Source organism: Aquila chrysaetos, chromosome 16, assembly GCF_900496995.4.
Source record: "Aquila chrysaetos chrysaetos chromosome 16, bAquChr1.4, whole genome shotgun sequence".
In the NCBI taxonomy this organism is placed as follows: domain Eukaryota; kingdom Metazoa; phylum Chordata; class Aves; order Accipitriformes; family Accipitridae; genus Aquila; species Aquila chrysaetos.
In genome coordinates this window covers 9,793,545-9,817,535 of record NC_044019.1, presented here as the reverse complement: position 1 = coordinate 9,817,535, position 23,991 = coordinate 9,793,545, and the positions used below count along the sequence as shown (strand labels likewise).

The 23,991-nt window shown below is 39.9% G+C and overlaps 1 protein-coding gene across 7 annotated transcripts in view; it reads right to left on the bottom strand.

Moving 5' to 3' along the window:
* Positions 1–23,991, bottom strand: part of LRRC56 (leucine rich repeat containing 56) — a 74,600-nt gene that overhangs the window by 24,571 nt on the left and 26,038 nt on the right. For 5 of the 7 annotated variants that reach the window (XM_030039789.1, XM_030039795.2, XM_030039788.2 and 2 more), the window contains one exon: positions 19,729–19,789. The exons of 1 other annotated variant lie outside the window; for it this stretch is intronic. In XM_030039789.1, the coding sequence (XP_029895649.1) occupies positions 19,729–19,789 (61 nt within the window). Of the gene's footprint in view, positions 1–17,616; positions 17,928–19,728; positions 19,790–23,991 lie in introns of those variants that run through there. One more of the 7 variants, XM_030039792.2, reaches the window with a different exon arrangement.

The following is a 23,991-nucleotide window of genomic DNA, read 5'->3' as shown; positions in this document are numbered from 1 at the left end:
TGCTTAACTCCATACATGTGCAATGTCCCACTGACGCTGCAACAGTGCACAATACAAAGATAATGCAAAATGCAAAAATGGTGGCAAATCAAATTGGGGGCTTAACCACCTTTCATCTTTGGTAACATTAAGTTGCATAAAGCCACTGCTCAAACATAAACAAAATACAACACTTTATCAAATCCCAAACCAACCAAAACCTCAGAATTCTCTACTGTAGCTGTGATATCAGACTACCTGAAAAATGAAAAACTAAACAGCAGGGAACTAAATACGAGGACAGTTGATCAGAGGAGGTAGAGACTAGCATGGCGTTCACAGAATCACAGCAATGGTTGAGGTTGGAAGGGACACCTGGAGGTCATCTTGTCCAACCCCCATGCTCAAGCAGGGCCAGTTGCCCAGGACCACATCCAGACAGCTAAAATAGTACTTAAATAGAGATTCTTGGACTTCAAAATTGCGGATTAGCTATCTTTTATAGTATCCATTTTTATAATATACATTATAATAAATAATATATACTTTAATGCACTGTCTAGGGAAAATTGCAGAAGATAAAAGAATATGGTCAAGGGATCCCTTCTGATCTTGGAATGAGGGTAATATAGTTCCCTTAATCATGTCTTCTCTTTATGGACCATGGGGAAAAAAAGTAGCTTTACATTGCCCTCTGAGAACCTCTTGCAGCTTTGATGCAGCTTTGCAGCAAAACCCCCTACAGTCAGATTGCCTGCTTCAGGGATACTGCACAGCCAGCCAGTCCAAGAGGCCAGGAAGGAATGCTTTTACAAGTGGGGATAGATGTATTTTTGTCTGTGTTTTTTGTTCTTTCTTTCTCCACCATCTGAACTCTTGGGAAGGGCCATGTCAGGAGAAAGGAGACTGCATAAGGCTGAATAAAAGGATGGATGCATAGAAAAATATCCCCAGATGCCTCTCGCCTGTGATTTGCCAAATACAGGGCTGAATAGGAGCTTCTAGGGTGAAACCAGGGATTTTCACCCCTCTGCCTTCTGGGGCATGGTTTGTCCACAGCCATCATTCAGGCCTATCTCACTTCATCCATCCTCTACCACTGCAGGGGCCCCAGGCATGGGGTATCTCTGATCATCCCTTCCCTGGATGTTGCAGATTTAAGTAAGCTCACGATGGATGTGCCATGCAATGTGTTTACGTAACGTTTTATAGCCTTTGAAGTACAAACAGTGCAGCTGATCTAATGGCCAGAACAAAGCAAATAAGAAAAATCTCAGTCACACGACACATCTCTTTCTGTCTAAGGCTACTCCTCCTTACAGGAGAAAACCCTCAACTGACATAAACCACAACTCCACCGAATTTTGTGCATCTAGGCAGCTTGCCCGTACTGACGCAGGACGTCGCCGTCTAGTACAGAGACACAAAGATAAAGCAAGCCATGCACACACAGGAACTCCCTTCGTGTACAAACAATATGGTTCCTTCTGTGAACTTGCTGCAAACTCACTTTACCTCGTTCCTTAAATATCAGGGCAATCAGGAACACTTGCCATGGTGTCACTGTACCTGTGACCAGATAAGCCCCTAAAAAGATGGAATTTTGTCAGATTTCTTTCCAACTACTCATTCAGATTTGCCTGACCTGAAGGCTTGTAATGTCCCTGTATGTCATCACATCCCCAGCCTTGCAGATCTTCCACGACTGTTTACGTTGTGCATATTTTATAAACAAAACAAACACTGGTTCTAAGGCTTCCTTAAGGAACAGATGCCTCTCAAAGTAATATTTGCAGAAATTTATTACTAGATTTGCAACCTGTGTGCCTATAATAAGAAAGGAATTAAATTAAATTACAAAAGCAGAACCTACCATCAACCAAGGCCAACACATCCATAAACACAAATATGGCATTAGGAGTAACGCGAAGGAATTACATTGCTCATTTCATGACCCACTTCAAGCACTGATGAGTTTTTCAAATTTCAGGCTAATTTTGGTGCAGAATTTTCTTTTCTGTAAACCACTGAACATCCGTAAAGGAAAGCGGTCACTCTCATTTTTGTATCATTGAAACAACTGCTTCTGATAGATGGTGTGTTTATTAGGCCAGCAAAACTGAAGACAATCCTAGCCTGATTACTTTACATATGGTATGGTAAGGTATGATTAATGAATTTTATTTTTATTTTGTCTTGTACTTCCTAACTGAAGGTCTTTTGCCACAGAAGGAGCTTTCGGTAATATGCTTGTTCCTAATGTTTCTCTGTCAATATAAAGGATGCCAAAACAAAGCAATGGATTAATTCTCAAGCAGTTTTTACACAAGGCCCAGAGAAGAAACAGCTATCCCCTCTACTGCTAAAACCTCGATCACTTCATGCATTTTGAAGAAGCAGTCCCCTGCTCCTACTCAGAGGTCAAGGGTCCCAGAGTTAAATCCTATTTCCTTCTGTGTGTTACAGTTTTCAGTTCCAGTGCCGGCTACGGCTAAACCCAGTGCGCACAAATGGGCTCAGTCCCTACTCACACCGCCTGCTAAAAGTCACACACAGCACGTATTCACTATGAATTATCAGCTAATGAGTCTTCAAGTATTCTCCTGCTGCAGACACCATCGGAAGACACTAATTTAAATGACTTCTAAAACCTACTTACCTTACTCTTCACAATTTAGGCTGCCAAGTGTATAGTCTCAAATCCATTCCAGTTTCATTCACAGGCTGCAGCTCTGACTCTCTTGCAGCTAACTTTGGCACAAGTCAGGAGTAGCATGTTTAAGGTTAATACTAATCAAAGTTGATCAGTATTAGTATTCCAGACAAAGGAATTAGGTTGTATATCCCATGTCTTGGGTACTTGCAAAAGGCAGAACTGCTGCGTGTTTGCAATGCAACCCAGCGTTTGATAACAGTGCCTCATTATTCAAAAATGCTTATACAGACACCACAGAAAAGAAAAAAACATGGAAGCTAATGGGAACTGGTTTCTTATGAGGCTACAGTTGGCTGTCCCAAGCTCACCATTAACCCATGAAGCAAGATACTAAGGAAGCACGAACTTTGTTGCACTAAGCGTTTGGTATCACTTGGCCAACTTTGGCTCTCTGTTTCAGGAAAGGGAGCTAGCAAGCAGAGGTATCTTCGCCCCCTGCCCCCCCCACAAGAGCACTCCAGCTCTTATGGAGAGCAAATGACTGCTGTCCCTCCTTCCGTGCTACTGTAGACAGGCAGCAGTGAGGAGAAGAGACAAAATTACTTTTTCCTCCACCCAGGCCCGACCGCAGAACTCCGCTGCAAGTTAAAGCCAGGAACAGTTCCCCTCGCTGACTCTGGGGTCATACTAGCTGCTGGGGGAGCCTAAAGTTCTGGGTCACGCAGTAACAGTTTGGCCCTGCAGATCTTTACTCCTGCGTCTGTAACACGTCATCTCCAGTCAGAGATTTTATCACAGTGAAGTACATCTGCAAATATTTTATTCAGTAACTAACAAACTAATCTTTTGGAAGCTGCGTGAATCATGCTGCAGCATCAGAGAAAACTCCCTCATTAATTACCACACAGATAATTGCCCCTGAGAGCACGGCTGCTGTAAGGTGAAATGGCAACGTAACTCCAAGTAAGCTGCTCCCAACAACTGCATGCACCCGCATTTCTGAAAATACTTCTGAAATATTCTGGCTCGTGGGAAGAAAACTTAAGAACTTGCAAGAGATGGGAGTGCCTCCTCTGGGACCAGCTCTACCGTATCTGGCACGTCCACCTTGGAGGGGGTCAGAGCAAAGCAAGGAGTTGTGTGAGTGTGCATGACCACTGTGTGCATGCAAGTGTGCACACAGGTATGTTTTAATTTAAGTGCAGAGGGTCAGATCAGCCCAAATTGCATCTCGTGACTTTTTAACAAGAAACGGAATTAATGAGAATCTGCATTCTGATAATAATTTAGAGCATAAATTATTTTAATATAATAATAAACTCTTAATAACAGTTTACCAGGGTAGTAAGAGAGAAAATCCACTATAATTATACATGTAGTGTAACAAAACACCCCCCCCCCCCGCAAAATAATCATTGACTGAGACTAAAATTAATGAGACACGTCAGACACCAGAACCCTCCTGTATTAGGCATGATATAAACATATAGAAAATGAGAGCATCTATTCCAAAAATAGGGTAGAGAATACGACTGAGAAGTTTGATAGCTGAAATAGGAAAAAGATGAGACATTGTACAAAGCTGGTGGCAGTTGGTCGTATGACGCAGCACAGGAGCGCCCCAGTGATGTGCAATCAACAAAGAGCTTACAGAAAGAACCAGAGGACACTGTAGAGGAAATGTAACTCCCATTAATATACACAACGGATAATTCAATTCCAGTGGACAACTGTCCTGTCCCGAGTGACGTGGAAGCCGGGAACTTTACAGAAAGGGCAAGGAATTAATAGGCAAAGCTATTATATATCCTGCTCACTTCTGCTACGGTTCATACAGGTCAGGTTTGAAGCAGAGACAGAGCATGGGGTGGGAATGCGTACATCATATCTTTGGTTGTGATAAACAGAGGATTACAGCCTCTGAGGTTGCCAAACCAGTGTCCTCCAGAGTAATTACTCCCCATGTACACCCCTACGCACTTGCTTGCAGAACATGCACTGAATACTAGATCACGTTTTCAGTACTCAAAAGTGCCAAGAAACCAACATAGATCCCCCCCAGTTTCACCTTGAACCCACAAACTTGCATTTATAATTGATTTTTAAAAAATAATATTAATAAACTAAAGGGTTTGAAACCTGGGTTCCAACTATCTCCAGATACTGCTGCAGGGATGGGAACCCCTCAAACAGCTCTGTGTGTCTGTGAGGGTCTTGGCAACACCTTCTCCCCCTTGTGCATAACCATTTCGGATTTTTTCCCATGAAATTTGATGCTCCCATCCTGTCATCGCTTCCTCAGACTGGGGGGAGAGCACAGGGGCAAGGAACAGTTTGGCTTACAACACCTAATAACAAGTTTGAGAAATAATGTGTTCTTCCATTAATCCAACATCCTTGTTCTTCAGGGATTGATTCACTCCAGCCAAAATTTTACTGGACGCAGACCAGACCTAGAGAGCCAAATCCTGCTCTTGGTTTCACCACAATAAATCCTGAATAGCTCCACTGAGCTCAAGCTACCCAGTAAACACTTACAACAGCACAATTCTGAACACATTCATCAGCTTGCAAACTGGAAGCTGGTTTCAAATCATTCACCTAGAAATAAAACACTAACTCCACCGAACCTGCAAACAGGATCTCAAAGCACACATGCATCTGTTGGATAAATCTTCAGTAGCAATACATCTAAAATAGCCATTGATGTGGATATTATTTATTTTTAAAGGTGTCTCTGAAAATGAATGCACTGGTAATCAGAGAGATTTAGATATTAAAAGAGTGACCAAACCACAGCCCTACAAATTAAAGGAAAAAAAAAAAATCTCAACTCTAATCTACAGAAATCAAGTTGAATTTATCAAGCTGCACTGTGATAACACTGATCCGGTCCATATGTCAGCACACAATGGTTTGGTTGTACAGACAATTCTGACATCAGAAGCAAAAACTTTTAAAGCCTGAATGTTATTTAAATCAGTAACATATGTTCTATTAGGAAGCTTACATAATAGTTTCATTGTACTCTCAAATAGCTGTAAAGTATTCAAAATTGTAAAACTGATTGTATGCATGTGTTGCTCGTACTTGATCAAATCCACGACACAGCCCCCAACTTTGCAAGCAGTGCTGAGGCCACGTCCTTATGTCCTTGCAGTGTCCTTTCGCAGTTGAACAAATGTCATATGAATGTGAACCTGGCTTGCTTTGCAGTATTGCAGCCTTGGTTGGTTTTGTACTTACTCTTCCAAATTCAAGTAGTAATATGCTGAAAACCATCAGTTTGGGTCTCCTGTGTCTTGCACCTCACACAGCCATGGCACGCAGGTTGCCTTCAGCATCTTATGCTCCCTTGCACAAGTGTGAACCACTGCCCAAGGTGTAAGATAACAAGGATCATGCCCCATCTTTTGCTGCCAGAAGCCCACTTCTAGGCTGAAATGCTATGGAAATGTAGCACCTAATATTCTGGCCTCATTCTTCCTTCTGAACTGTGCAGCTTTTTCACAGTAAGGGTTCCTAACCCTGTTGAGACATGTTGTTGGAGACTTCAAAAACTAAGCAAAAAGAGACTTTGCTAGGCAATTCTCAACTCATAAGCTTAAACACATCAGAAGGCGGCAAGCGTGTTTTAGGGTGAACAGAAAGCATGCATCTACCAAAGGTCTTTCTAAATAACAACTGCATCTATGAAATTCTGTTCTCATAACTCCCTTTTACATGCAAATGAAGAATTTCTATATGAATGAAAAGTTATTGTTGCCAAAGGTCTTTGCAGTAGGGTGTCTCTGTTGACCCATCTTTTTGAGGCAACCTTCACATGAGTAAGAAGCTGTTTTCCAAATGGGCTGCAGTGCTGATGCCACTGGCAATATCTCTCCCAACAAAAGGATTTCACTACTTCATTCCAGGGTTGGGGTTTTTTTTTGATTGGTTGCTTGCTTTTGTTTGAAGTTTCAAGTTTGGAAAGGGGCAAAGGTCTGGCATATTGCTTTTTTTACCTGTGGACCTCTGCCACACTCTTCGCTGACAGCAAAATGGATCTCTGGGGAGGAAATGCAGCTCCCCCAGTGCTGCGCAAGGGGTAAATCAGGGAGAGCATTCAGGGTTTCACATTTTGTCCAGCCCGCGACTCTGCCTTCTCAGCTTCGTCATGCCAAAGTGAGAGCCAGCTGCTGCAGCTTTCGTGGGCTTGCTAAAGCAAACTGCAATTATCAAGGAGCCACATGCTTTTGGCCAGCACTTTCTCTAAAGCGAAAGCCTGAAAGCAAGGACAGGAGACTACCTGGCTACAGCAGTCAAAACCACGAACCATTCAAGGCAGTTTGGTTGTTGTCCAGGACTGGAACCAGAGACCACGCCAGTGGCCCTGGTAGAGTACTTGAGCTCTGCTGTGGACACATCTGTTACCAATGCTTCAACCAGAAACACCACATAAAAATCCTTGTTCCACTATTAACATCAGTGCCAAACCTCCCCCTGCCTTCAGCAGGGCCAACATCTCCCCCTCTGGTGCTGGCAGGCAAGGATGGCATCTGGAGACAGAAGATGACAACAGAGGAAGAAGCCAACCCCAACAAGATACACCTCTGGGCCATTCCTGACTTACATTTTCACTCATCATTGCTGCTTCTCATTGCCTCATTGAACTCACTGTAGCAACCGCAATATTACACTAAGTGCTATGCTACTTGCAAGCACTTTATTTTCCATGTCAGATTATACCTCATTTAAACCAAAAGTGCTTTGCTGAGACCAAGAGGAGAGAGGTATTTGTAAACGAAATTGAGTGCTGATACACACGCTTCTGTAACTAGTCATAATTGTGCTTCAGTTAACCCAGATGCTTACTTCTGTTAAAGTTAATACACATGAAATGCAGCTTTAGTTTCAAGTGCTCTCATTTTTAGTTACTGTCAAAAAAACCTAGAGCAGAATAATGGGCTTGATCAACATTGATGTACTCGGAGTCAGGAACAGCAATTCCCTAACACACGAATACACAGCGTGCGTGGGAAGGATAATGTAATTTTGTGTTAATTTCCTTTTGATCATTAAAACTGCTTGTCAGCTTAGTTACTGGTAGTGTTTTAACAATGAAAGATCAGTTGCTTTAACTCAGCTCCCACAATCTGAAAGGAATAGGGGTTGCCAAAGTGCACTTCTGTGGGCCAAGACCGGCCCTTGATCTTTTTTTTTTCTACCCTACTCCAGCTCCCACCCCCTGCATGAAGCTGCGCCCCAGAGATGCTGTCGAAACCCAACACGCCATGCTGCATCTCACTGGGTGCATTACATCTTCCACAAGAGCAAGTGAATTTTCAAATAGGATAAAGTTGAGACACACAGTAAATAAAACTCTCACACCCATGTATCCATTGCCCCTCCATTTAGCCCCAGAGCTACTGACAGTTTCTATAGTTTTGGCAATTGTTCATTCTCATTGTTGAGAGTTTACATACAGAAAAAATAAAGGATAATGAAGCAGTGGTTACAGAATGAGTTAGTTACATTGAAGAAATGAATCCCACAGTGCTTTAAAATTTCCTGCATGAATAACTTTTAAGTCTCCCACATGTTGTGTGCCTGTTTCATAGTATGTTCCAGGTCTGAGCTTTGACAGAGTAAGACAGATATATTGCAACTTTGATTTAATATAGATCTCATCCTTCAAAATCAACCCTTGAAACTTTTAATGCTGCAGGGTAAGCAGAAGGAATATTCTGTAAAAGACCCAAATCAGCTGACAGATTCAGTGGTGTTAAGACACACACCACAAAAAAAGCCCCCCAAACCCCTTTTTCTGAGCACCAGAAAAACTGGAATTTTACCTTAATTGACCACACAGAACTAAAGAATTGGATCAGCTGTGAGTTGTTATTCAACTTTTGTCACAGTAATGGCTATAGAGTTTCCACTGGAAAAAAATACTTGACATACTACAAAAATGGGTTGATATGAAAACCTAGAAGGACAATGTAATTTAAAGTGATTTAGTCTGAATGTACAGTTGCAGGAATGCAGGTTCTCGAGATTCTTTAGATCTGGCATATTTGTATGACGCTAATGATTTTCTCCTGTGGCTGATGGTCATTTCTTCTTTGTACCTTTTCCTTCCTTTCTTCTTTTATCTGTGCATATAATCAGTAAGAAAACAGAAAAAATACAGAAGGTTGCAAGGAACAGATACAGGTACAACTTGGGCGTGTGAATGGCTGGCAAATGCCAGTTGACTTCCTCCAAATTTCTCTTCTCTTTCAGCCTCTAATGTTGACCCCAGATTTCGCATGATAGACTTGTCTCCATATGTCCTGAGTCAAGACTTTTTCCTTAAACAATAGCTTCAAGGGAGACTTTCTCTGCTTGTACTGGCCTCTAGATGTTCTTTTACAACAAGCAAACAAGATGCAGAAGAGAAGCTTGGGGGACCTCAGAGCCCATCAACCTGACTACTGAGGCAGATGAGACCTTATAGATTTCCATACTGAGGGTGTTACTACAAGACAGAACCTCAGCATTTATTTCACAGTACACCAACAGACATCCCAAATCTGGTGCAGGTGTGCTAACTGGATGTATAGCAAAATCCAACCCCATCCTTGAGTTCTTTCAATCAAATTCCCACTCCAAGAGGATTTAGCAGTAGATGTTGTAATGTGTCCTCAGTCATGGAGATGAGCATTACGGCAGAAGTGCAAACCCTCACAAGGGCTCTCAGCTGCCAGAGATGTCGCTGATCAGCTCCACTGATCAATGGAGAGACTTCATCAAACATGAGCAGACTAATTGTTCTAGCTCCCTAGCACCCTCTCACCAACACAAGTCTCAAAAGGCCTGCATAAACAATTTCAGAGGAGCTCACACAAAATTCTCCCACCCATCTTGACCTAGCTTTGGAGGCAATGGTGGTTATCACCCACAAGTAACAGTTCCTTTATAGACTAATTTGCAATGGTTCCTTTGCAGGAATAACTAATTGCAATGGTTCCTTTACAGACTACCAACAAGCTCACCAAAATGGTACATAGTCTTTGTGCAAGAGAAATGCATACCGTGTAGACTTCCAACAAGCTCATGAGTTGGGATAAAACCCTTCATTGGCTATGATCTATATTGATCTTGAGAAAAGCAATTCTATTAACTTGAGAGGCTAGCTGTTGGCTGTGAAGTAAGGGAAAATATTCCCCACAACAGCTGCAGAAGAGTCGTGTAACCCACTACCTGCCACATTATTCAAAAGTGGACACTCACACCATGAATTTCAGTGGCTCTCTGTATCTCTCCAGCGAAAATAAAGGTTTCCAAATTGACATACCTATCAATTTTTACATGAGCTAACTAAAATACATTGTACAAACAATCTGGTATCACTGTTAAGTACAGATAGGAAGGAAATGAAATAACTATTTCACAAGACACAAATATATAGATATTCACTTTTCTTTCAAACTGTTGAGACTAATGTTTCTTCTGCACCATTAAGTTAGCTTGGGAATGCAAAAAGGAAAAAACCTCAGTTGAGATGGCTATGAGAGGTATTTAATATTAATGAGTGTATAAGGTAGAGAGAGATGACTCCCTCTGATTATAATGTGAGTTTAAAAGTAAATACCAGTTAACCTAAACTATTTAATAAAAAAAAATGAGATTCTTGAAAAAAAAACCCAACAATCCACTCAGAAAAAACTGCACTTTTACCTTAAAGTAGCAGAAAGAATCATTGCATATTGCAGATTAGAGCAAATACTCAAAATATACAGAATTTGCTTATTTACATAGATGAACCTTACAGAAAGTTGTGGTTTAACCCCAGCTGGCAACTAAGCATGACGCAGCCCCTCACTCACTCCCCTCCACCCAGTGGGATGGGGAGAGAATCAGGAAAAAAAGTAAAATTTGTGGGTTGAGATAAAGACAGTTTAATAGGACAGAAAGGAAGAAAATAATAATGATGATAATAATAAAATGACAATAATAATAAAAGAATTGGAATATACAAAACAAGTGACGCACAATGCAATTGCTCACCACTCACCAACCAATGCCCAGTTAGTCCCTCAGCAGCAACACGTCCCCAGTCCAGGCCAACTCCCCCCAGTTTATATACTGGGCATGACGCCGCATAGTATGGAATATCCCTTTGGCCAGTTTGGGTCAGCTGCCCTGGCTGTGTCCTGTGCCAACTTCTTGTGCCCCTCCAGCCTTCTTGCTGGCTGGGCATGAGAAGCTGAAAAATCCTTGGCTTAGTATAAACACTACTTAGCAACAACTGAAAACATCAGTGTGTTATCAACATTATTCTCATACTAAATCTAAAACATAACACCGTACCAGCTAATAGAAAGAAAATTAACTCTATCCCAGCCGAAATCAGGACAAAGGTCCTCTTGACAATGGTGGCTGTATTGTTTAAACACATAAGAGTGGCAAAATAAGACTCATTATACAAATAAACAGATTTAAAAATATTTTTAAAATCTTCCAGTATGATTTAGCAACCATATTTTAATGTGTATCTTCTATAAAGGATAAAATTTATGCTACTGATTCTTACTGTTTCTAGGGTCAAAATTTAACATGTGGCAATAAAACTTTTTTTTTCTTTAAGTTCCTATGGAACAAATGTTACTTTTTAAAACTGGATTTACCTTGGGATGCTGAGAGCAAGAACTTAAAAAAAAAAAAAAAAAGTATGTGGGACCTTAATAGGCATAATTATTATAATTATAAATAAGGGCAAGATAAACTAAACCACAATAAACAGAGTAAACCAAACCTCTGCAAGTTCTTGCCTATGGTGAGATGAAGCAGTAGAAAGTGCAGTGGTAGGACTGTGAGGCTGATGAAGTTCAAACCAGGAGATGCCACAAACAGTCTTACAAACATGCAAAGCTTCATAAAACTTCTGTTACCAAAAGTGGGTGATGGGTTTCATTACCAGACCTTTGTGTTCAGGTTCTCACCTCCACGAGAAGAACACACAGTGCAGCTTAAGGCAAAAGGTGAAGAATGTGCTTGCATTATACCTGCTGATGGAATCGAAAACTTCACCTCCTAAAACACAAAGGCATTTCTGTATTTATTTTTGCAGGTATTGATCTACCCCTGAGGGACCTGAAGCACCCTGTAAAGATCTCAGGATAGATGAGTAAAACTTTGCCAAACAGCAAATCAGAAACCAATCTAGAGAAGAAGAAGTGTGCATGTATTTTAGGGGAAAAATAGCAACAGGTCCTTTGTGTGCAGTAATGAGTCCACAGAAAATAAGAACAACTAAATCAACTCCTGCATGGAGAATAATTTATAGAAATTAGATTACAAAAACTGATTGTACACTGAAATTCTATTTATTTCTTCATTGTTTATTTATATTGCTTGGCAGTTACCAACTGATGAATACAACCACATGGCTTAATTTCCCCTCCAATCTGCCTCCCTCCCAGTTTTAAAATCAGCACTTACCTTGCATTCCAAGAACATAATTTCCCACTGAATACAATTATTTTCAATAAAAAAACCAAACAAGATGCAGACAAGCAACTCTGTTGTAGGAGAGAATCAAAACAACCTACAAACGCATTAAACTAAAGCTAAGATTATTTTCCTACCTATTTCCATGAAGACAACACTTCCACAGCTGGATAGCTCCACTGGCAATGGGCTAATTACTACTGCTTCCCAACCCACTTCTTTGGGTTTTCTCAGACGATGATTATAACCATTCTTTCTCATCACTAAAATGAACATTTAGGTGTAAATTTTCATAAGTGATCCCTGACATTGGCAGCTGAAACAGCAGCTGCAAACCCTAATAGCCAGGCATGTAAGCACTTATTTGCTAGCAGAAATCAGCTAGTTATTACCAACATTTTTATTTATCATGTTATAGTTGCTATCCAGAGCATGTAAGTGAGATCATGATCTCATTAGGCAAAGCCTTGTACACAACTCATTCAAAAGACTGTGTCTGCCCCAGAGTAATATATGAAGTAAACAACTGAGATTGAAAATACGGCAAATTTCTACAGCTAACCCAGGATGCTGTAGAAACAACAGCTAACCCAGGAACTGAGTCATATTTTTTATGTCCTGGTCCAGCAGCTCAGCCACAAAGCCTAGTCTTGCCACAGCCTAGTCTAGCCAAAGCGTAGTCAGCCACAAAGCCTCTAGTCATTGCCACTGCTATCTCCAGTCGGTTCAAAGAGTAAAGCTGCCCCTGTAATCCTAGAGACTGGAATCAGGTGAGCTTGTGGACCCCTAAAAGGTTCCTCATTCACTAAAAGCGATTGGTGCATCTTAAGTAATTACTACTTGTAAGCTAACAGTATTTGTAAGACCACAACACTGATTAATATAGATTTTCAGAGGTTCCCTTTGGAAATGACAAAAGCTTTTATCTATGTGCTTTCTTGATGAAAGAAAGAAAAGGAGAAATGGTGTACAGAGTGTGAGCCAGACATGTGGTTTTGCAGGTGTGGATGCATGCACTTGGTTCTGCTCACTGACCTTCAAGGAGTAAGGGCTGAATTCTTCCCATGGGACCAAACAGTCTACCCTCAAACACCAGAGAAGGAATGCAGGACACCTCTATCCTCAGACCTTCTCACAAGAAGGGAAAAGCTAAGAAGTGTCCACCATCTCCACTCTAGTCCCCTGACCTCCTGGAACACACTGTACTGTCAGCACATTTGCAGCTCAGGGAGTGCTTGCTTCGAGATGAGCTGCAGCTCCTGGCTGGACAGCACCAAATGAAGCTGGACCCCAGAGAAAATCGTACATAGAAAAGGTTTGAGGGCTTCATGTCAACAAGCCCAGGCTCCAGCAGAGGTATTTACTGCTCAAATGTTCAACAGAGCTATGTTAGCAAGGTAGTGGCTGAGGCAGCAGTAAAGAGAAGCTGATGGTGAGAAGATGGGTGCATGGCATGAGAAAACATCCTGAAAGGAAAGGGCACTTTTTACCAAATATACTCAAAGTGGTGTTTCTATTCAGATGGTGGGCAGAGAAGGGGCACAGTTATTTATTAAATGATGGGCTTACCTTACCTTGCAGGTGTCTACTGGCGGACTTGCTGCATGCATTATCTATTATTTATTTCCTTTGCTATTTCACTAGCCACGTTCCTGCTGCAAAAAATGTTGTGGTCTCTGATGATCCTCTTATGGTTTTCATGCCCTGTATTGTACTGCAGCTTGGATCACAAACCAGAAACATGATAGCAGTGCCCTTGGGTGAAGAAATCTACCTCCGTGGAACTGCTCAGGTGACAATGAGAGCAGATTCTCTCTGCTCAGTCTAAGATGAGATGAATGCACTAGACCCTCCTCACTGACCCTGTCATGACCAGGAGACCTTTAAACTTGGAGCTGCAATGGTAGGACCTGCCTCATAACCCTGTTCCTTACAGGTACGCTCTGTACCTGAGAGCCTGAAATAGCTAGCAGGTGGAACTTCAGCTAGAGAAGGCTGCATAAAACGTAGTGCTGAAGGCAAGAACCATGGAAAGACACTGCAAGGCCATGAACTTGTTTTGATGTCCTCTGCGCTTGCTGCAGAATGGAGCCTGAGCTCCAGAACCACAACAGTGCATTTGTACAGAAAACAAGTTCGGCTTCACTTGCTGGTGAATCAGCCCATCAGACTCCCTGATATCTAAGGTCATAAAGACATTCACGTTCTCTACTTTGGGCACCTGACCTCATAAAATTAAACCAAGAAAAGATAGAAGCATTACATTACCTTCCTAGTCAAGGGAGAGCTAGGCATCTCAGAGAGGTCTACCCAGAACAGATAAATGGTCAAAGCAATCAGATTTCCCTAGGGCCTAATGCAGACAGGCTGATTGTACTTTACTGAAAATAATCCACTCAACTGAAAATAGCTGTATTTCTGTCCCCAAATCATTACCTTTTATCAACAATATGAATGTCCTTAAAACTGTCAATGCTAAATAAAACCTGAGGTCACAGCAATTTTGCCAAGGTTTGTAATATTGCCAGGGATCTGCAGGCATTGATACAGAGAAGACTCATTAAGATTTAACTCAAATGATTTCCTAGCTCCTGGCAAGCACCCAAAGTCCTCAAAGAACATGTTCTTAAGATAGACTTCATAGCAACCTTAACCACTGAAGGACTTTCAGACTGGCTACACAAAAGAAACAACAGAAACACTTCCTAAAGAAACTAGCTTGCATTTGAAATTAAACGCTTTTCCCATTCAGAAAAGCAAATGTTAAAGTAAACAGTGATGCTCTGGGCACTGAAATACTGACCTGAAGAGATTCACTCCAACCAAAAAAGAGCAGTTCTATGACTGCATGTGTAAGTACAACCTAGAGCAAGAACACCCTGATCCCTCATTAAACCCTGTAGGCAACTACTGTAATACAAACAAATCATCTGTTGACAAACATTTGCATCTTTAATGCAAACTAACTGAATTGATTTTAGAAAATATTTGGGGATTTGATCTGCCATAAAAGCAACGCTGATCCTTGTTGCACAGAACTTATTGCACTTACATGTAGTACCTATGTTATATGCATCAGATGTAGTAATCCAGTAATTGCAAAAAATTAGAAATGACAGGCAGAAGAAAAAGCAAACTGGAGGAAAAAAAAGAGCAAGGAAAGGAGTAAGTAAAAATGACAAGGAAAAAAGAAATTTAGGGGAATGATGCCCCTAAATTTCTGTTTGAGAGAAAACTATCCAGCAAATAGTGGGTGCCTACATACACACTATCAGCAATACATCAAATTTTGGGCTGATCAGTGTCATGGCTCAGTCTTAAACAAGATGGTGTAACTTGGTCCAGATCCAGCAAAGCACTTGGACTAATGTTAAATTCTCAGTTTGCAAGCAGTTCCACTGAAGTCAAACTTCTTGTGACTTTAAGAGGTGATCATTTGCTTAAACTCTTTTTTGGATAACTACCAAGGAGTAATACTGCTAAGTTCAAATTCCTAAAGATCCTGATTCAGGTCTCAAAAATATTTTAAAACATTGGTTTAAAGCCCTTGCCCTCAATTAAAAAAGAATTAGTTTGGCTCTGGTTTCTTAAAGTCATGAAATGATCAGCAAAAGCCTTACTCAAATCACTTGGCTCACATTTTGAGTTATTTTTTCACAGTCAAGAGGGCTTGAAAATTTTCAAAAAGTGAACACAGAGATTCCTGTGTAGCCAGTCTTGTCCCCAGGAGCTGGTGTTAAAAAAAAAAAAAAAAATTAAAAAAATCTATCCTAAGACTCATAAAAGCATGAGAATTGTTGAATTTCAACGTACTCTGCACCTTGCTCATTTGAACCTTCAGGAGAACTGTCTCGTTTCCACTCTCCCATGACAACTTTACTGACTCAAATGGACCAGCATTACTGTCCTCTTGTTCTGGGGGACTCTTCCGCAATAGGGCAAGAGCAATTTGAGAACTGCATGCAATGCAGACTGCAGCAAAGAAATGTTAACTCTATCTGGATGAAGGAAATCTGTTTTCCTTTTTTCCTATATCTCTCACACTTACTTTTGTCCCCTCATTCTGCAGTCTCTGCATTTCATCTCACTTAAAATATAATAACCTCTCTCTGTTACAACCAGTTGCTTACGTAGCCCTGGGAGCAGACCAGTCTTCTGCTGGCTACAATGCGTAGGGCTGAATGGGAGGCAATGAACTTCAGCTGGTGAAACAGCTTCTGCTATAAACTTATGGGAACCAGTTTCTGAGATTCCCCTATCTGATTTAAAAGCCCTTTCTTAAAGATATCTATCTAACATTTTTAAACAGAACTTTTCATTCATTCCTGAATTGAGAATAAAAGCAATCTGATAAAAAAATATATAGGCTACATGCCAAAGCAGAAGTAGTAATTCATTGGCCTTAAAATATAGTTCTTTTACTGGAAACATTACAAAGATGAGGACCGTGTGTCATCACAAAAAAAAGGCAGTTTTTAACAGGCATTCTTCAGAATAGGCTCCACATTTCATCCTCAATTATCAGTTTATAAATCTAGAATTTCTTAGTTGCTAGCAGATGGGCAAAGGTCACCAAACAAGGGGCTCATAAAATTGGTGCGATTTAGAAAATTAACAACAATCTGAACTAATTTCTTTCCACAGTACACTGGATTTTCCAGAGCTGTTCCCCTTTAGCAAACGGCCAGTAGAAAACTAAAACCCAGAAACAGCCAAAAAAGAAATTCCCTTTCAACCGCCAAGATGGATTATCTGCAAATACACTTGGGTGTATTTTCCTTATGGATTAAATTAAATAGTTGATAATAATATCCTGCACTTACATATAGCCTTTCAAAGTTTCAAGTATTCAAAAGTAAGCTTTAGGAGGGTTGGGGAGGGACCATGAGTTTACAACTAAAGTAGCTCAACCACACACCCCATCAAAGGAATCAGAAATCCTTCAGGAACTACCAGGAAAAGCTAATATCCAAACTCACTGACTTAGCAAGCCTTGCTCTCCCATAGAAAATTGTAATTCACAATCAATTCCTCACTCCCAGAACACCCCTCCTTTGATTTCTATCAAATGGCAAATGGCAACACACACCTCAGCATCCTCACAACTTAAGTTCCTATGTGAGGTTTACAGGAGTAAACATTTCAAAAATATCAGTAACTAAAGTCAGGATCATAAATCCTTATTTTGACATCTCCCTACACACAGTTTACTATCAAGAGAATTCTTCCTCCATTTTCAAACTGAAAAAAGATGTTTTAATTCCACTTCATCTTAAAATAATTAGGAAATTCTACCCCGCAAGACAGAACGAAACAAAAATAAAGTGACAAAAAGCAAGTTTCCCATCTTATTACCCACTCATGCATACACTCTGACAGTCTTTTGTTCATAATGATTCACCATAATACATTTTTTCACATAATATAGCATGAAAAGAATGTCTGTTTTTAACATCCCAAGTATATATTAAACACCATCTATCTTTTGCTTGCTTTTCTGTCCTTACCTTCTTTTCAGTAAACAAACCAATCTTCCAGTCTGTCCTTATGAGACATTTCCTGTTATCTGCTGCCCATTTTCAAATTACAACCACAACAATTCTGACCTTATGGCTGAGAAAGTCTGTGGGAATTACTTTTAGTGACATGGATGAACATTTTTTCTATCTTCCTCAAAAACCTCAGTTGCAAGGGTTTGGTTGAATACAACAAAATAGTCACTTTTGGACAGAATTCAAACATCAGCAAGTTTAATTTGGAAATAAGGTTTTTAAACATTTTTGAGTAAAAGGCAACAGCCAGCTAGAACAGAAGCAACTACGTTACATTAGCTATTGCAGACATCACTACTGCTGCGACAACAACGTTGCTTTAATGGGCATTAAATTGACATGATGCAGACATCCAAAAATAAAGTTCAAGTACCCAGGCTGTGCTTGCATGGGCTGTGCCCTTAAGTGATCTGTGTTTATCAATGACAGATTGTCAAAACGGGAATTAATAAAGGAAAGCTACTGCTGTACTACACTGACCGAGTTCTGGTCTGGGAGAGCTAACAGACTGTTCTTCTTCCTTTACCTGTTCCCTGACAATTGCATTTAACTGGCACACAGAAAGCATGCTTATTTAAAGGAGGAGCAGATAGCTTCTCCTGGGGTTTGTGTGCCTGGGAAGTGTCACAATATTAGACTTGATATCCAAGCCAAAACACATTTACGTTATAGTTGATCAAATCAAAACTCGAGGGCAAACGTTACCCGCATCAAGGACCACAAGGATGTCAGGTCACAGAAAATGGTTTATGAAAAGTTTTCATGACAGAAGTCTCAGAATACAAAGGGATGTGCAAAAACCTACTAAAGCTCTAAGTCAAATAAATTAACAGTTTAGTTTTCCTGAACTGCATCCTGTATTCAATACCAACAGAACTGGTCAAAACATTTTCCATTGACACGTTTTAAGAGAATATTGATTTTTGACCAAAAAAATCCCTCTGTTTAATTTTTTTTCTTTTTAATATAATAAAATGTCTTTTGATATTGTCAAAAATATAATTTTTTTCACTCACTACTTACTCCTCCATTGCAACAATGGAGCAATTTCATGCTTATGACAGTGGTTGGTTGCCATTAAAATAATTGCAGCACTGTAGAATCACCACTTTTCCATGTTATGGACTAGAAGGTGGAAAAAAAATTTACACTGCAAATACTTCATCTCATCACCAGAACAAGGGAAAATAAGATCAAAGTGTGACAACTGAAGTTCATTAGCTGCTTTAGTGACGATGCATGAGACCAAGAAGAATTTATTGCCACTTCTCATCAGGGAATTTGTTCTCTTTAAGAAAAATCAGTAAAATCACTAATTTTTTTCCCCACAAACTTAGCAGATAGCCGTACAAAGCCAGAGACAGTCCTCTTTAAACATAAAGATGGCCTTTACACAGCCGTTTACTGATATGAACTGTACTTTTCCACTATGCATTAATTACCAAGGGTAATACAGATATCAGCACAGGAGAGAGAAGACAGCTCTGCCTCCTCATTGTGACAGTTGTCACTTCTACCTTCCCAACCTGCCAACTCCCTGGTTCTTTGGAAGAAAATGTGTGACGCTTTCATGGACCTCAGCAAGCCAGGGACATGCAGTCTTCACAGCAGCTCTCATAAACCCAACTTCATTGACTTCAATAAAGCCAAAGTGATTTTCATCAGCTGAGGAACTGGTCTGACCAGTATAGAACAGGCTACTGTGCACAATAAAAGCCCAAAGGCTGAAACACACAGAAATCCAAGCGCTTAGACATAGATAAGAGGCGAATTTCTAGTTCCTTTCAAATTTGCAACAAATTTCCATGAACTTCAGCATGGCAGGAACTTCCCTGGTGGCAGACTGGGGTTAATTCATCGGCACCATTGCAGCTACACTGATTTATTCCAGCTCAGGTCCTGTCCTTAAATTTATGTGGTTAAGGAGCATATATTCATGACCTAATCCATTATCACAGCACGGGGAAATGGAAGAAATGAAAGCAGCACAAATGAAGATTTTATCACTTAAATAAAATTGAGGGCTGTCATTCTTTATGTTTGTTTCAATTATCATTCATTTCTTACCTCACAGACACAAGCAAGCTATTGTTCAACTTCAGTTCTCTCAGATTAGGTAGATAGGCACCTATGGGAACAGAATAAAGAATCGCTTTGCAGACCTGGCAGTAAAGGAAACTTCTGACAATTACAAGTTGAAGCATCTAATTTTACATGCATTTCTTACCTGTTTCTGCCAGATCTGTGCTGGACCTCTTCTAAGAAAATTAATGAGATTATTTCACTCAAAAAATATTTCACCCTTTGCATTTTTGCAACATATACTTATTGTCTGCACAGCTACCCAATTATAGCTCTTGGAACCCCTCTCTGACAATTCTGATAGAGCACCTTTCTAGACAGACAACAGAAACTGGCTTGATGGGTGACTATTTTCTTTGGTCTGATGCTCAACCCTTATTGACTATTAACTGAGTGATACTCTGAAGAGGTAAGGGATGCTTTAGAGTATAGCATTCCATGACCTCTGATTTCTAGCTACATAATGCTCTTGCTTCTCTCCCCAAAGATCTTTTTCCACCTATTGAATGGCAAGTAGTGATCAACTTATGTGATACACAGCTAAGTAACATTTCTTCAAAATGTAATTTTGAGGCAAACAACAAAAGCATAATTTCCCACATCACAACACCATCTTTTATAGTTCAGAGGTCCCCAAAATGCTACTTACGTTTTGCTAAGCATTGCCTTCTCTTTTTAACTTTCTGGATGTGATCCATTGTTTACTATTCAATTGTACAAGTTTCATATCTATGAAAACCTCAGTATTCTGTTGTTACTACTTTGATTAATGCTTTTTTGTATTCCCAAGAGACATTTGCCTTTTGGTTGCTTCTACAGATATCTCTGAACCAAAATCATAGATCAAATTTCTCCAAGCTACAGAATAATTTGGGTATAAGCTCAAGTCCCAGGAAACATTTGCTAATGACAACAGCAAACTTTTACCCATTCCCACTAGCAGAGTTTACCCATGGCTGGTGAGCATCCTCCAGTATAACATGCACCCATGTAGAGGTAATAACAATTTTAGACAAACTGGATCATTGCTAAAACATTGAAATCTGTTTTCAGCAAATATTTTTATGAGTCCTCTGAGTAATCTCTCTCTGGCAAGAGTGATTTAGCAGTGTCCAGAAGGACATCATTCCAGCTCTTTGCAAAGTATCAAAAGAAAAAACAAAAACAAAAAAAAAAACAAAAAACAAAAAAAAAAAAAAAAAAAAAAAAAAAAAAAAAAAGAAAAAGGGAGTGGGACCTCAAAAGCAAACAAAGGAGGTCATGTTGTTCATCCTATTTCCCCAAACAGAACAAGAGCATTTATGGCAAAAACATTTCAATAAATCATGTTTCAGTAGAAGCATTATCTATATCTAATGCTATTTGGGAGTGATTATAATACACATATTGATCTTCATGCTATACTGCAAATATTTAACATCATGTCTTTGCAAAGTTCTTTAGAAAATATTAAAAATTCAAAACACATTGTACAATTTTTTAGCCTGATTTTTTAATAATTTTCCATAATCCATAAAAAATGTAGTACAAATTCTAACACACCATCCTCATCCTGCAGTGCATACTTTCTCACGTCAAAAAAGTTTTATAAAGTATGGTAACAAAATAATTTGGAGTCTTGACAGAGGAGATACTAGGATCTGTGTTAATTATTCACAGCAGTCATACTAGCTACTGAGCAAAGACTTCCTCAGGTATAAACCATGCACTAAGAAAAGCCCCACAGAAAAAAATCAAAATCTAGATTTAAAAAAAATGCTATCATGTTTCTGATAAGAAACCTGAGGCACAGAGAGATGAAATTACTTCCCCCAAAGTGTTAAAGGAAAGAACAAGAAGCATGCAGTCCCAGCACAGCAGCCTTGCCACAGATTCAACCAGAGAGGTTAAAGGGTTACCAAGCAAAGGCTATTGCAAAGCACTACAAAGCAAATACTTTTAAGCAGAAGTATTAAGCAGAAGATTTGAATGACTAGTCAAGAAGACTAGCTCAAGAGAAATGGAGAGACGTGCTCAAGAAAAAGCTTTCCATTGAATGCATTTAGGGTTGGTTCAGGAAAAAAAACAACTATTAAAGGATTCAAAGAGGCAGAGTGACAGGCTGACGATACAATTTTCACATCTGGTTATTTCATTATTGTAACCTGATCCTCCATCTCAGACATTTTATTGTATTTTGGCACAATCTACCCCTGGGAACTTGTAGAATGTTAAGCTCTAATGTGCTGTTTACTAGACTGAAATAAAAGTATACTATGTGCAGTGGTGCAAAATTCTGCCAACAAGACTTTTGCAATATATTTCTCCAATTCTGCAGGTTCTTCCCTCCTTTAAGTTTTATATCAATGTGTAATTGTTCTTTGGTGCTAAGAATTCATTGCCCTTTTGATTTTGCTGGTTTTTATAGTCCCAGTTCTTTATATATAGATTAGAGATTGGAAGACTGAGTTAAGAAGAGAAAATTGTAAAATGAAGAGGACAAAATAAGCAATCTATCCAAATGTAACAACATACTTCTGTTTTCTTCATTTTAACCCTCATGGCATCTTTCCCGAGAGCAAGGACGCAATTTATTCTTACATTAACATAAAAATACTCTTAAAATATCAACAATATTAACTTCTAATATTAATTTTTAAAGTACAAACAATATATTCCTCATCCTGAAACTGCCTTCATACTGTATAAGTTTGATTTTTAAAAACAAGAATGGTCCAGCAAAATGCTGATGACCACAGTACAAGGCTGAGAATTCAGAATGGCGAGCAATGTTACCTCATCTGCCTATGATTCCTTTTCACTAAATACCTTTTTTGTTATATGGCTCTGAAATTACTAACCACCAACAATGTACTAGTGTTAAACTATTTTACTGTACTATTCCAGTGGAACAAAACTAAATGAAGAGCAGAAAGAAATCAAAGTGTAAGGTAGGTGAATAAAAGTGATACATGCACACTCAACAACATTGCCTCAAGTGTTGCATTTCACAAGCAGGATAGCAATGCAGATGTCTTTCTGAGCTGCCTTGGTACAGCAAGTGACATTTAGATAACTGACTAGGAGTAAGGAGAAAACCGGCAAGATGCTGGTTTTATTATATTCTACAAGCTATAACACTTGTAACGCTTTACATTACGATGTATTCTTTAGGTAGCATCATATATCTTGTTTTTCTATTGTTAACAAAAAATCATCGTGGCTTGACTTCTTATACCTTCTGGAATATGGACTAGTAAAAAACATACACAACGAAATTACTGACAAATACTTGCATTAGCATCAGGCAACCTATGTGTTTTGTTGATTCGACAGTACAAAACAGGCACGTGAACACAGGCTGCACTCTTCTAGCAAGAGCAACCTGATACATAAATTAAACAGGCTATTTAATTCACTTAAGCTGTGTTTGATCAAGATACTTCACCTTGATGTTATTTCCACGCGTGTTCTAAATGTGCATTTTTTGCACATTTCTGGGGTGAATTGGACAACACAACTGGAGATAAGACTGCAGCACTTGCAGGCAAATCCAAGCTAGCTGCAGTCTAGCTACCTGAGGTGAGAATCTCACAAAAAACCCACATCAGTGCAGGGTTTAACATAAGCTCTCTGCCCCAGTACATACTTGTGACTCCTGGAGAGCCTGCCCAAGCCCTACTGCAGCGGGTGCTGTGGCACCTTCTCAGCAAGGCTTGTCAGTACCAGCTAAACCCAGACCAGCGTGGGCAGGGACGCGCACGCCGGACTCAGGCCTCCAGCCTCCACTCTGGCTTCCTGACCACGCAAGCACCTGCTGCTGCGATGCTGGCTGCCGACAAACATCTCCCAGCTTTGCAGGAGGAATACTGACAAATAGAGCAAGACAAAAGAGAGATGATGACCCTATGTGAAAAATAACGTGTGCCTACTTCTTAGCACAACCTTTAGCAGAGCTTTTTGTTGATAAAATGTGTGCAAGGGAAGCAGCAGTCTCCAGACACATAATCAACTTAGCCTGGCCACCAGCAGGGAACAATTCAATAAGTACCAGCGAACAGCACTGTGGGTAACTTGATTTGTAGCTATTAAAATCACTTACAAATAAGAGAACTATGTAGTGTCTTAAATGACTCTATCCCACCATTATTTTCAACAGAGATTTCTATGAGCTAGTCATGAATGCGGTCCCAGATCTGTCAGCAATCAAAGCCGAAAGGATAAGCTAATGAAAAGGAAATAGTCCATCTGTTTGAGTATGAACCGAAG